At 44.3% G+C, this 14,136-nt stretch overlaps 1 protein-coding gene across 3 annotated transcripts in view; it reads left to right on the top strand.

Annotated features, from left to right (window-relative positions):
- NUSAP1 (nucleolar and spindle associated protein 1) overlaps positions 1-14,136 on the top strand; it is a 143,919-nt gene that overhangs the window by 14,559 nt on the left and 115,224 nt on the right. For all 3 annotated transcript variants that reach the window (XR_013215106.1, XM_077260697.1, XM_077260698.1), the window contains exons 3-4: positions 3,584-3,745; positions 6,724-6,859. Coding sequence is in view for 2 of the 3 variants with exons in the window: in XM_077260697.1 (XP_077116812.1) it covers positions 3,584-3,745; positions 6,724-6,859 (298 nt within the window). In the remaining variant the exon portion in view is untranslated. The remainder of the gene's footprint in view (positions 1-3,583; positions 3,746-6,723; positions 6,860-14,136) is intronic.

The following is a 14,136-nucleotide window of genomic DNA, read 5'->3' as shown; positions in this document are numbered from 1 at the left end:
GATTCTTTGGAATGCACTACCTAGGTTAATACGATTAATCCCCAATCCCCACAGTTTTAAGCGTGCCCTAAAAACGCATTTGTTCAGACTGGCCTACCGCCTCAACGCATTAACCTAACTATCCCTGTGTGGCCTATTAAAAATAGAAAAAAAAACCAAAACACATAATCAGGTTCCTTGCATCGTGTTCTCATACACTTTATGCAGTTAATAGCCCTCTGTGTCTGTACTGCTACATACTTAGGCTGTTAACTGGTTCATGCAGCTTTACATGAACACCTGAGCCTTACACTATGGCTGGTCCAAATAACTAAAGCAATTGTTACCATCCACCTCTCGTGTCTCCCCTTTTCCTCATAGTTTGTAAGCTTGCGAGCAGGGCCCTCATTCCTCCTGGTATCTATTTTGAACTGTGATTTCTGTTATGCTGTAATGTCTATTGTCTGTACAAGTCCCCTCTATAAGTTGTAAAGCGCTGCGGAATATGTTGTCGCTATATAAATAAAAATTATTATTATTATTACCCCGAGACATAAAAAAGCCAGGCTGGAGTTTGCCAAAACTTACCTGAAAAAGCCTAAAATGTTTTGGAAGAATGTTCTCTGGTCAGATGAGACAGAGTACAGCTTTTTGGACAAAGGCATCAACATAGTTTACAGGAGAAAAAAAGAGGCATTCAAAGAAAAGAACACTGTCCCTTCAGTCAAACATGGCGGAGGTTCCCTGATGTTTTGGGGTTGCTTTGCTGCCTCTGGCACTGGACTGCTTGACCGTGTGCATGGCATTATGAAGTCTGAAGACTACCAACAAATTTTGCAGCATAATGTAGGGCCCAGTGTGAGAAAGCTGGGTCTCCCTCAGAGGTCGAGGGTCTTCCAGCAGGATAATGACCCAAACAACACTTCAAAAAGCACTAGAAAATGGTTTGAGAGAAAGCACTGGAGGCTTCTAAGGTGGCCAGCAATGAGTCCAGACCTGGATCCCATAGAACACCTGTGGAGAGATCTAAAAATGGCAGTTTGGAGAAGGCACCCTTCAAATATCAGGGACCTGGAGCAGTTTGCCAAATAAGAATGGTCTAAAATTCCAGCAGAGCATTGTAAGAAACTCATTGATGGTTACCGGAAGTGGTTGGTCGCAGTTATTTTGGCTAAAGGTTGTGCAACCAAGTATTAGGCTGAGGGTGCCAATACTTTTGTCTGGCCCGTTTTTGGATTTTTGTGTGAAATGATCAATGTTTAGCTTCATTCTCTTTTGTGTTTTTTCATTTAAGACAAATTAAATGAAGATAATAATACCAAAGAATTTGTGACTGCAATCATTTTCAGGAAGAAACTGAGTATTATCTGACAGAATTGCAGGGGTGTCAATACTTTTGGCCACAACTGTATGTCGGATTTTTATGATTGGCAGCTGACACACACTAAAAGTCGCTTTTTATTGCAAAAAATATTTTTTGCGCTACCACATTCCAAGAGCTATAATTTTTCCATATTTTGGTCCACAGTCATGTGAGTCTTGTTTTTTTGCGGGACGAGTTGACGTTTTATTGGTGGTATTTTCGGGCACATGACATTTATCGCTTTTTATTCCGATTTTTGTTAGGCAGAATGAACAAAAAACAGCAATTCGGGAATTTCTTGGGGGGGGCGTTTATACCGTTCCGCGTTTGGTAAAATTGATAAAGCAGTTTTATTCTTCGGGTCAATACAATTACAGCGGTACCTCATATCGTTTTTTTGTGTGTTTGGCGCTTTTATACAATAAAAACTATTTTTTGTAAAAAAAAAAAAAAAAAAAACTTTTTCATCGCTTTTTTTTCTGAGGGCTATAACTTTTATTTTTTTGCTGATGACGGCTTGTTTTTTTGCGGGAAAAGATGACGTTTTCGGCGGTACAATGTTTATTTATATCCGTCTTTTTGATCGCGTGATATTCCACTTTTTGTTCGGCTGTATGATGATAAAGCATTGTTTTTTGCCTAGTTTTTTTTTTTTTTTTACTGTGTTCACTGAAGGGGTTAACTAGTGGGACAGTTTTATAGGTCGGGTTGTTAAGGACGCGGCGATAATAAATGTGTACTTTTATTTTTTTTATTTTTTTATTTACATAATGAAATGTATTTATTGGAACAATATATTTTTTTAATTTATTTAGGATTTTATTTATTTATTTTTTTTTACTTTGTCCCAGTGTGGGACATCATGTTAGTGTCAGATCGCTGATGTGACACTTTGCAATGCACTGTGTCATATCGGCGATCTGACAGGCAGTGCTGCAGGCTTGCCGGCGCCTGATCTGAGCAGGCGCTTGCAAGCCACCTCCCTGCAGGACCCGGAAGGAGCCCCGCGGCCGTTTTGGGTCTGGGGCCTGCAGGGAGGAGGACGGAGGAGACGCTCGGAGCAACGCGATCAAATCGCGTTGCTCCGATGGTCTCAGGGAAGCACGCAGGGAGCCCCCTCCCTGCTCGATGCTGCTCTATGCCGCCAGAATGCTGCGATCATGTTTGATCGCAGTGTTCCGGGGTTTAATGTGCCAGGAGCGGTCCGTGACCGCTCCTGGCACATAGTGCCAGATGTCAGCTGACACCCAGCCGCGATCGGCCGCACTCCCCCCGTGAGCGCGGCTGATCGTGTTAGACGTACTATACAGTCGGTGGTCAAACGGGCCCATACCACCTCGACGGGATAGTACGTCTAATGTCAGATAGGGGTTAAAGTCAATGGGTGCGTGTGCTGTCCGTGTGCTTTTTTTGAAGTCATAGGGTTAAAATTGAAACAAATTGTTTCAATACATGAACAGTACAGGGGCGATAAACACGGACACACAGATGGCCTACGTGGACACACAGATGGCCTACGTGGACACACAGATGGCCTACGTGGACACACAGATGGCCTACGTGGACACACAGATGGCCTACGTGGACACACAGATGGCCTACGTGGACACACAGATGGCCTACGTGGACAAACAGATGGCCTACGTGGACACACAGATGGCCTACGTGGACACACTGACAAGGATAGCTCTGGGACCGTTTCTTCCGGTACCGGAAATATCTGGACGTGTGAGACTGGCCTTAATTACTTTTTAATCATAGGTTGTGTTCACATATAAAGTGATTGGGCTTTGGATTTTCCATCCTAACTTGCAGGAGAAAAGTTTGCAGTCTGTTATGGTCACAGGAAAGTGGATGAGATTTTGACAAAACACATCCACTCATCCTACATTTTGTAGTTTAGTTCAGTCAAATTTATTTGAGCTGCAAAACCAGGCACAGCTATTAAAAAAACAAATAAACCTAAAGTAGAAGACAGGCTTATAATGTACAAAGATCAGTTATAGTTTCCTTATTTATTTTCTTATCAAACAGGTTTTTGCAATGATTTTTTGGCCTGGGGCCCTTATTGTACTGCAACTCAATATTGATACATTAAGTACTTTCCTGGTCATGTTTCTTCCTCTTCACCCCCTTTTCCCCATTATGCTGTCTGATAAGAAAACATGGCTGACCGTTTGCTCTTCTATCTTGTCATAGACCACATGCAAGATGACACTATGTTTATGTTCTGATTTCTAGGATTCGGATGGTAACTCAACCCTAACCGATGACACACAAGGCAGCCTAGATGACACCGAGCAGGTCTCTATATGCTATGTTACTAACAGACGTGGTGAGCGTAAAAAGAAAATCAAAGCTTATTCCAGTCCAGAGATGAAAAATGAAATAAAACAGATTCAGGTACTGAGTACTATGAGGTTATGTCTTTTGAATACCAAAAAATAGATATACCGTATTTTTCGGATAATAAGATGCCGCGGATTATAAGACACACTCCAAATTTTGAGGAGAAAAATAGGATTTTTTTTTTTTTTTTTTATAAAGTGGTGCTTCCTATAATCCATGCGTTTTATTGCTTGCTGGGGGTGGTGGCTGCTGGAGGAGGCAGGAGTGGGGTGATGCTGCAGGCTGGGTTGAGGGGGTGTTCCAATGTGCGGCACGCCCCTGCGGGTCTCCGGTGCTGCGGGGGCCCTGCCGACATTTTGTGAAAGGCCAGAGCCCTCCGCAGTTCCATTTTTTCCTTGTGTGGTGGACTCCGGGAAAATGGGTGGCGCAGATGGACATCTCGGGAGATGAGATCTCCTGAGATTTTGTTGCTGAGATCTTCATCTGCCCATGCGCCACCCCCCGGCAGCAATTTTCCCGGAGTTCACCGCACAGGACACCATGGAACTGCGGAAGGCTCTGGCCTTTCACAAAATATCAGCAGCAACGGTACCATTAAGGTATATCCACACTATAAGATGCACCCCCATTTTCACAAGAAAAATGTGTGCCTTATATATAATATATATATATATATATATATATATATATATATATATATATATATATATATATATATATATATATATATATATATATATATATATATATATATATATATATATATATATATATTTATATTTATATTTCTAAAAACTTATTAAAGGCAAGCTCTACCCAGGAAAAAAAAAAAGTACATCTGGAGATTGAAGCAAGCCACTAAGTCTACATTGTAAGGCTGTGTGCAGACATTCCGGATTTTTCGCGAAAAAAACGCATACATATGCATACCATCATTTATAATGCATTCTGCATTTTTTGTGCATATGTTGCATTTTTTTCCGCGAAAAAAAACTCATCGTGGTAAAAAAAACGCAGCATGTTCATTAATTTTGTGGATTTCCCACTATATTATTGCATTGGGAACCTCTGGGAAAAATCCGCCAAAAAAAAAAAAGCGTACGGATTTCTTGCTGAAAATGTACAGTTTTGTTCAGGAAATCCTGACATGTGCACATAGCCTAAGCGTTAAATTTCTGGGGTAGATGATCATCTGGTTCATGATGCTAAGCCAGTGCTGTGGGCATTAGATTGTTTGTACTTAAAGGTTTTCCATTACTTTTAATATTGATGGCCTATCCTTGCAACCTTGGAGAAAGAAGGAGCTGCTGGAACGCTTTTCTTTTTACTGATCTGCAGCAGTTTCAGGAACAGGTAATCTGTGTATGTAATGGAAGTGTAGCGCCCCCACGGCCGCAGGGTCGAGGGGTACCCGGTAACGGGCCTCTGAGTCTCGGTCCAGGGGTTGTCACGGTGGCTAGACCCGGTCCGTGACCCTGCTGAGGGGCGCCCAATGAAAGGTGTGGGTGGTGATGATGTAGTGGTGCGGTGCAGGTCGCAGTAAATAACGAGGACACCAGGTTGCAGTCTCTTTACCTCTTTACTGAAGGCCTCAGGATCCTCAGTCCGGAATACGGTTAACCGGGCTGTGGGAGTCCGGCCGGTCCGATGGCACCTCCAGAGTTCCCTTTGCAGGTGGAAATCTGTGCCTACCTTCTAGCGCTTGTGTGTTGTGGTCCTCCCCGGCTGTGCTTACGGGATAGTCCCCACAACTGTTGTGTCTGTTTCTGAAGTTCCCTCACAACTCGATTATGATGTTCTGCTTCGTGCCCCAGATGATATGGCTAGGACGCACCCGTATGACGGGTAGGCTCGGAGCTCTCCGGGACCCTAGTGTCGCCCCTCTCCAGTTGTTGCCCCCTATGTCTTCTTAGGTGATTTGAGTGAGACAGCCCGCCTATAACTGACTGTCCTGCCGTAGGTTTGAAGTAAGGCCTGGAGCTCAATACTTTGCCTCAGTAGTAGTTCTTTCGCCTCAGTGGGATGTTGCCTCGTCTTACAGCACGACTCCTATTGGTGTTTCTCCTTGTTGCGTCGATCTCGTTTCTCACTCAGCACAATAAACCTCGCTTCTTGTCCTTTCTTGGGGTACCGCCGCGATGAAGTGCAGGCGCGGTCCCGTAACGTTCTCTCTGTTCGCTAGGCCTCTGTCAGGATCCCACCCCTGACAGGGACCCCCCTGAATCTTCCCCTGCAACACCCTCTGCCACAGGATGTTGCCTGGTTCCAACCCAGTCAGCTTCTCACTAACTTCCTCTCTAACACCCAGTTTTACCAGATTGTGAGGAGTGGCCTAATACATAGCACCCTTAGCTCCCCCTGGAGGCCAGACTGTGAAGTGTATTGGTGTCTGTGATACCTGGTCAGGTGAACTCCTTCAGTGCCATCAGACGTACCATAGCCCCCCTTAGCGGCGGAGCATCAGTACTGCAACGACCAGGACTCTGGGGCGCTGCAGAAGCTCCTTTTAATTGGAAGTTTAGGGTTCGTTTATAACCTATAGAAATCTGTTGACTCGCAGCATGTAGAGTTAGTGACACCTTTCGAGTATTTTGTTCAACGATTTCTTCCTCCTTTATCAGCAATTGTTGGCTTTCTGTCTGCTGGAGTGCCAGCTGTCTCCTGTCTTCAGTAGTTTGTGTTCTCCTATGGTCACCTCTACTGAGGATGGCTCTGTGCCAGTGACTTCAATTAGCATTATGTAATACTCTGGAGTCACTGCGTGGTAATCCTGGACTAGCCACCAAATTGTTACTGCCATCTTGCTATCAAGAGATATACCGTACCTTGTCTTCGTGTGTGTGTGTGTGTTTTAGCAGACCTGCAGAGGCTTTGTGCATAATAAACTGCTCTGGTACAGAGTAATAAAAGCAACTCCTAGCCACATAAAGTACAAAGACCTGACACTGCCTACTATTGCTTTAAGGCTAAAAATCTTGTGTTTTTCTAGTAAAAAAAAGTTCTTCCACTGGCTAATCTTTACTCCTCTCTAGGGAGAAGGCGCTGAGAATGATACGGAGGAAACTTCTATTCCTGTTTCTACAAGCATGCTGCCTGGCCAACAGAGCGAAGAAGCTGAGACTCGTGAGACTAAAGAAGACACTGCTAAGATCACTACAAGGAGACGAAGTATGTAGCTATAAAATAACATTCCTGTTATGTCTTGGTCTTTTTATCTATAGGCTAAATATGCTGCATAAGAGTACCATTCTTATTACTGTGCTATAGGCGAGTAATATAAGCCTCCGGCACCTGATTGAGGAGATGTTCTTTTTAGGGGCACTGTAAGTCTTTTACCTTAGGATAAACTAGTAATATCAGATTGGTAACTTAATTTCTGATACCCAAGCTGGTCAATTTAGTTTAGGTGGCCACTGCACTCTTATGAGTGGTTCACGTCATTCGTTACTTGCTTAGCACCGTGCTATACGCTCTGCCAGCAGCTGTGCTTTGTATTCCATCTCACTTCCATTTACTTCCGTAGCACAGAGCTGCAGCACAAGGCAACAGAAGGCTCCTTCTACACCCGCTTATGATTTTGCGACTTTCTATGTTTTCATTTTTTTTTCCTTCCCTTCTTTCAAGAGCTATAACTATTTTTTTTCTCTGACACCCATGACGGCACCACGGAGAGAGGGGATCCGCCCACCAAGGACAGGAAACCTACAGATAATAAGGCGGTACCTCTCTCCCGCATCAGTTGGTTTCCTGTCCTTGATGGGAGACCTACAGACTCACCTACAGAAGATGACGTCTTCGTGGGATTCTGGGGCCAATCAGTCCGACTCAGGCAGTGGTGGTCCCCCTGCCTCAGCTGGTGTGGTGACCCGAAGTGCCCCACTGGGTCTAGTGGGCCTCTAGGGTGCGCAAGGAGAGGTGTCAAGGAGGAATCGCGGCCACCTCTCTAGGTAAGAGCAGCAGCAGTATCCAAGGGGGGTCCCTCTGTGGATGGGGGCCAGCACACTGCCTCCCCCAAGCGTCAGTCTGCCGGCTGAAGCTCCCGGGGGGTTCCGGGATCCAGCACAAATGCGCGGCGCCATCTTGGGTGCAGCATCGTCTGTCTGCGCATGCGTGAGATCAGAACGAGATTTCGCGTTTCGCACGCGCAGGAATAGAAGACGCGAATTTTGCGCAAGTCGATTCACCGCGCATTCGCGGGTTAAGAAAACGCGATTGTCACGCGAGGCGGTTCACCGCACATGTGCGAGATCAAAGAACGCGATTTTGCGTAGGGAGATTCACCGCGCATGCAAAAGGGCACAGAAACCACCGCTATTTAACAGGAAGCACACCTGTGTGCAAACGCTTCTAATGGAAGTTGACCAGTGTTCGCCTGCCATGAGCGACCTAGAGCAGGCATCTCCCCTATCCAGGTCATCTCCACCGCCACAGCAGCAGAAGCGACGACCCCAGAAAAGACACCAGGATGCTACCGGTAAAGGACGCTCAGGATCGCTGCATAGCAAGGAGACCAGTACAGCGTCCGGCACAAGGGATAAACTGATGACAGACACGGATCATCCCCAACTGGGGAAGAAAAGCACAGGCAAAGCTAAGCATAAGATATGCCCTCTCTGTAGAGAGGATCTTCCATCTACATGGGAGAAGAGACTTTGCAGTATATGCATACAACAGACAGTGTCTGAAGGGCTTCCCAGGTTCGCAGCAGACCTTAAAAACCTGATCAGAGACCAGGTGGAAGATAATTTTAGATCCCTTAGAGGGGGGAGAAAAAGCGAAGGAAGACCAGGCACAGATCCCCGACTCCTGAGTCCAGCGATTCAGGAGAAGATGTGGATTCGGATACGTCTTAATTCCTCCTCCTCATCTTAATCTTCCTCTGGAGGTCATAGTTGTTTCCCTCTGGAGGAGACTGACAGTCTTGTTAAGGCAGTTAGGAACACTATGGGTCTAATAGACCCTCACCCAAAAAGATCGGTACAGAACATAATGTTTGGGGGTCTCGACCGAAAAAAGGGTCTTTCCTCTTAACGAGAAAATCCTAGCATTAATTAAAAAGGAGTGGAAAAAACCTATAGGAAAGGTGCTACTTACGCCAAAAAGGAAATGCTTGTTTGATGACCAACCTTGCTCCTGGGAAAAAGCCCCTAAGCTGGATGTTGCCATCGCTAAGGCATCTAAAAAATATGCCCTTCCATTCGAAGGACATGGGGATCTTGAAAGATCCCATGGACAAAAAGGCCGATGCTTTTCTCAAAAGTTCATGGGAGGCAGCTGGGGGAGGGCTAAAACCAGGGTGGATTGATTTAAATCACGCCGATTTAAATCACGATTTAAATCAAAAGATTTTTTTCTATTTAAATCGGATCGATTTAAATCATGATTTTAATCATGATTTAAATCACTGATTTAAATCAAAAGGTTTTTTTTAATATAAATCACGATTAAAATGAGAAGTGAGAGCAGTGCGCATGTGCGCCCATAGTTACACGGACGAAACTAGGGGCAACGATCTAACGCCAGGGTGAGGGGGGACCCCAAAGTAAGTAAAAATCTTTTTTGTTTTACTATATGGCAATAGGTAGGTGTTTAAAAGCAGCATGTCTTAATTGTATAAACTATTAATAGCCTCCACATTTTGTTCATACTGCCCCTTTAATTCCACACTTCTAGCTTGGTTTCACTTTTGGTTTAGTTTCTTTTTCCATTCAGTTGACATGCCCAAACTTGTTGGATAGTCAGCATCCTACAGAAACCTCTGGAAGAGCATGGCATTGTGAATGTTACACATATACAGCCTTTATTCTACTGAGTTAAACAACTCAGCTTTATCTCATGATGGAAGAACCTTTGGATGGTAAAATATTTTCCTCAAAAAGCAGTTTATTGAAAAAAATCCGATTTAAATCAAAAAAATCCGATTTAAATAAAAAAAATCCGATTTTTTTGATTTTTTTAAAAAAACATTGATTTTTATCCACCCTGGCTAAAACTGGCGGTCACAGTTGCATGCACATCCCATTCCCTAATGATCTGGTTAGACCAACTAGAAATCCAACTTAAAAACGGGTCATCTCGGGACTCAATCCTAAACACCTTGCCAGTATTGTGAGGGGCTGCCTCTTTCTTAGCGGATGCTTCCACTGATTCAATCAGACTATCTGGGAGGTCAGTGGTATTTTCTAATGCAGCAAAGCAAGCCCTTTGGCTAAAGTGTTGGCCAGGGGATCTCCAAACAAAGTCTAAGTTATGTACCATCCCCTGTGAAGGAGAATTCATATTCAGACCCACTTTAGACGACATCTTAGAAAAAGCAGGGGATAAAAAGAAATCATTCCCCTCCCTCGCTTTTCCCTCATACAGGAGGCCCTTTTGTAGCAAGAGGTTTTTCCGAAGGAAGCCGGGTAAAAATCAAGACAGGTGGGAAGATAAGAAAAACAAAACCAAGGGATTTATGTTCAATAAGAATCCCACTGACAACAAAAAGACCACACAATGAATGTTTGCCCCAGGCGGGAGGAAAACTGTCCCTCTTTCTCTCGGCCTGGGAGAAAATTACCAACAGTCCATGGATTTTGAACATAATAAAGTCGGGCCTAAAATTGGGATTTCGCAAACTTCCTCATCCCTCCTTCATGATGACATCCCTGAAGGTCATCGGGAGAAGAACAAATGGCTTTAGAACAAGAAATGATGGGGCTAGTAAGCAAGAGAGTTCTCCTGGAAGTACCCCCCCCCCCCCCCCCCCAAGAAAGAGGGAAAGGATACTAATCCCCCCCCCTGTTCCGGAGGAAAAAGCCGGATGGGTCCTACAGGACAATTATAAATTTGAAAAGCCTAACTACATATATATTTGAATGTCCAGTCGTTCAAAATGGAAACAATAAAAACATCAATAAAAATACTGTTTCCTCTTTGTTTTATGGCAGTCGTGGACCTAAAGGACGCTTATTACCACGTCCCTATCCACAAAGATTACCAAAAATTCCTCAGGATAGCAGTTCAAATCAGGGGGGTGATATGCCATTTTCAATTCTCGGCCCTCCCCTTCGGACTAGCCATAGCTCCACGAATCTTCACCAAACTGGTTGCAGAGGTGATGGCTCACCTGAGGGACCAAGACCCCCTAATAGTGCCGTACCTCGACGACTTCCTGGTAATCGGCTCCTCTCCCCAACACTGCGGAAGTCAGCTAGAGCAGGCATGTCAAACACGCGTCCCGAGGGACGCATGCGGCCCTTCACAGGCATATCTGCGGCCCTCACAAAAGTCTCAAACTTTGTCTCTAAACACATAGTTTGAGACTTTTGTGCGGGCCGCAGATGCTCAAAACTTCACGATCAGCACTTCCGGCTCTTCATTCATTGGCCCATATCTCTGCATATGACCTGCTTACGTGATCAGATCGGGATCTGTGGAAGCGCATGTAGCGCGAAACAGCTGTCATCCCTGGACACCATGCTCTCCCTGTCCATGTCCATGTTCTAATAAAGACTTTTTAAGCATCGGGAATGGTGAGTGCTGACCATTTTTTCTTTTTTACTTTGGTCATATTACATGCAGTAGTCCCACCCTAGTTTAACATCCTTTGGTATTTTTCCAATGGTGCTGTCAGGTGGTGAACTGAAAAACAGTAATTAGACCTACCGGTAATTGTATTTCCAGGAATCCATACTGACAGCACTACTAGTTCCCTTCCACTGCAAGTTTGTATTATAGACTAATGTGATGTAACATTGGTGTATGACTGTTAATATACTCTTTTTTTGCATCCATCCAGATGTGGTACTTAGAAAATCACTGGTGGGTGCAGTGGGGAGGGTCCTTTTAACCACTTGTTGTTCCTGTCCCACTGAGGGTAAGACGTACTTCCTCCAATGGTGCTGTCAGGATGGATTCCTGGAAATACAATTACCGGTAGGTCTAATTACCGTTTTCACTCAATTCCTGGATGATGGGGTCGTTCTCAAAACAGACCCAGCGCATCTCCTAAAAGTAGCATCCCGATTCCATAGGACACAAGAGATATTTCTTCCCTCATTTTGTCCTAACCCCAAAAACAAGGAGAAGAATCCTTGCATACATTGGATGTTAGAAGATCCTTGATGCATTACATAGAAGCCACCAGAAAGAGTAGGGAGGACGGCTCTCTTTTTGTGTGCTTTCAGGGTCCCCAGAAGGGGAAAATAGCCAACAAAGGCACTTTGGCAAGATGGATCACAGATGCCATCAGCCTATCGTACTCATCAAGCGGGATACCCGTCCTGGGAAATGTCAAGGCTCACTCGAGAGCAGTTGCAACCTCATGGGCGGAGAAGGCGGGAGCCTCAATCGATCAGATATATAGAGCTGCTACCTGGTCTTCACCATCTACATTCTATAAGCTATATAGATTGGACCTTATCTCCTCTTCGGACCTTACCTTCGGTAAAAGGGTCCTGGAAGCGGTGGTCCCTCCCTAAATGTACAATCTCTGCAATTCTCGTCTTGGTGCAGTCATGGGCGTCAGAGAAAAATATAGTTCTTACCTGTAACTGTATTTCTCTGAGCCCATGACGGCACCCTTCACTTATGGGTGTGCACATTAATATAGGGCCCTATGCCAATTATCTAAATAGTCACGAGGTATCTCAATTAAGTTTTCAAGTAATGTTAAAATGAAGACTCTATTCCTTAGTCTCCCATCATTCTCTAGTAAACAACTGATGCGGGAGAGAGGTACCGCCTTTTTATCTGTAGGTTTCCTGTCCTTGGTGGGTGGATCCCCTCTCTCCGTGGTGCCGTCATGGGCTCAGAGAAATACCGTTATCGGTAAGAACTATATTTTTATTTTTCATTCCACATATCCATATAAGGGCTTGTTTTTTTTGCAGGACTAGTTGTACTTTAAATGGCATTCATTTTTAGCAGGTAATGCACTAGAAAAAAAAATCCCAAGTGCATTAAAATTGCCAATAAACTGCAATTCCAGATTTATTTATTTTTTACTATTTGCCATGATCACTATATGTTAAAACTGAATGGTCAGTATGATTCTCCAGGTCAGTACGAGTATGCAGATACCATACAAGATTATATTGTTTTACAAATGGCAAAAAAATATGGATTTTTGTGTACTCACCGTAAAATCCTTTTCTCCAAGCCAATCTTTGGGGGACACAGGACCATGGGTGTTATGCTGCTGCCACTAGGAGGACACTAAGTGAACATGGAAAGATTAACTCCACATCTGCAGTATACACCCTCCTGCTGGCTCTAGTTGAACCAGTTCAGTAACAAAGCAGTAGGAGCTTATAACAATTAACAAGAATAAACTATGTCAAAACTAAGAAACAAACACAAGCCATTAGACTAACAAGGTGGGTGCTGTGTCCCCCAATGATTGGCTTGGAGAAAAGGATTTTACTGTGAGTACACAAAAATCCCTATTTCTCCTACGCCTCATTGGGGGGACACAGGTCCATGGGACGACCTAAAGCAATCCATGGGTGAGGAACAACATAACTGCTATTACCCCATGTACCAACAAGTTACAGATGTACTGCCGACTGCAGAATCCGTTTGCCGAGGGCCGCACCTGCAGAGGCCTGAGAATGAATACTGTAATGTTTTGTGAAAGTATGCAAGCTGGACCAGGTCACAGCTCTGCAGACTTGTTCTAATGACGCCTGGTGCTGAATGGCCCAAGAGGCACCCACTGACCGAGTGGAGTGTGCCTTAATCCCTGCTGGGACAGGTTCGCCCTTGACACAGTAGGACTCCTGAATAGTCAAGCAAATCCACTTGGCAATTGTGGCCTTTGAAGCTGCTAGGCCCTTCCTATGCCCCTCCGGAAGCATGAATAGGGCATCTGATTTGCGGAAAGATGCAGTCTACGAGACGTACCTCCTAAGTGCTCTTACCAGATCCACAGTGTGAAAAGCCTTCTCGATACGATGTACTGGTGCCGGACAGAATGGGGGCAAAACAATATCCTCGTTGAGATGGAAAGCAGGGCTGTGGAGTCGGTAAGCCAAACCTCTAACTCTTCAATTCCCATGACACCGGGTCCATGACTCAGACTCAAACTCCCTCATACATGGCTCATGCTTAAGTGATAAATTTACTGCAGTAAAATGGTAACATCAGGCTTTTAATCTTTTTATATGATACAATAATCAAGCCATTTAGATATAAAATATATTTATCGGAATACAACTTTAGAACAAAAAAAACTTTGCATATTTACAATGTATTCACTCTGCAGTAAGTGGGGGGGGGGGGGAGAGTTTCCAACAAAAATGTACTGAATAGCATTTGTGCAGTCTATGAGTTTGTTCTGAGAAATAGTATCGCCTCCATCAGATGCTTCTACACTAACTTGGGTTGGTGGCAAAGCATTAACCACATGGGCAACCTCTCTAACAATTTCAGAATATAATTATATAAAGGAATTGCCTCGTGCA

Source organism: Ranitomeya variabilis, chromosome 1 (assembly GCF_051348905.1).
Source record: "Ranitomeya variabilis isolate aRanVar5 chromosome 1, aRanVar5.hap1, whole genome shotgun sequence".
NCBI classification, from domain to species: domain Eukaryota; kingdom Metazoa; phylum Chordata; class Amphibia; order Anura; family Dendrobatidae; genus Ranitomeya; species Ranitomeya variabilis.
Note: the sequence above shows the minus strand (reverse complement) of the source record. Positions and strands in the feature narration are given on the sequence as shown.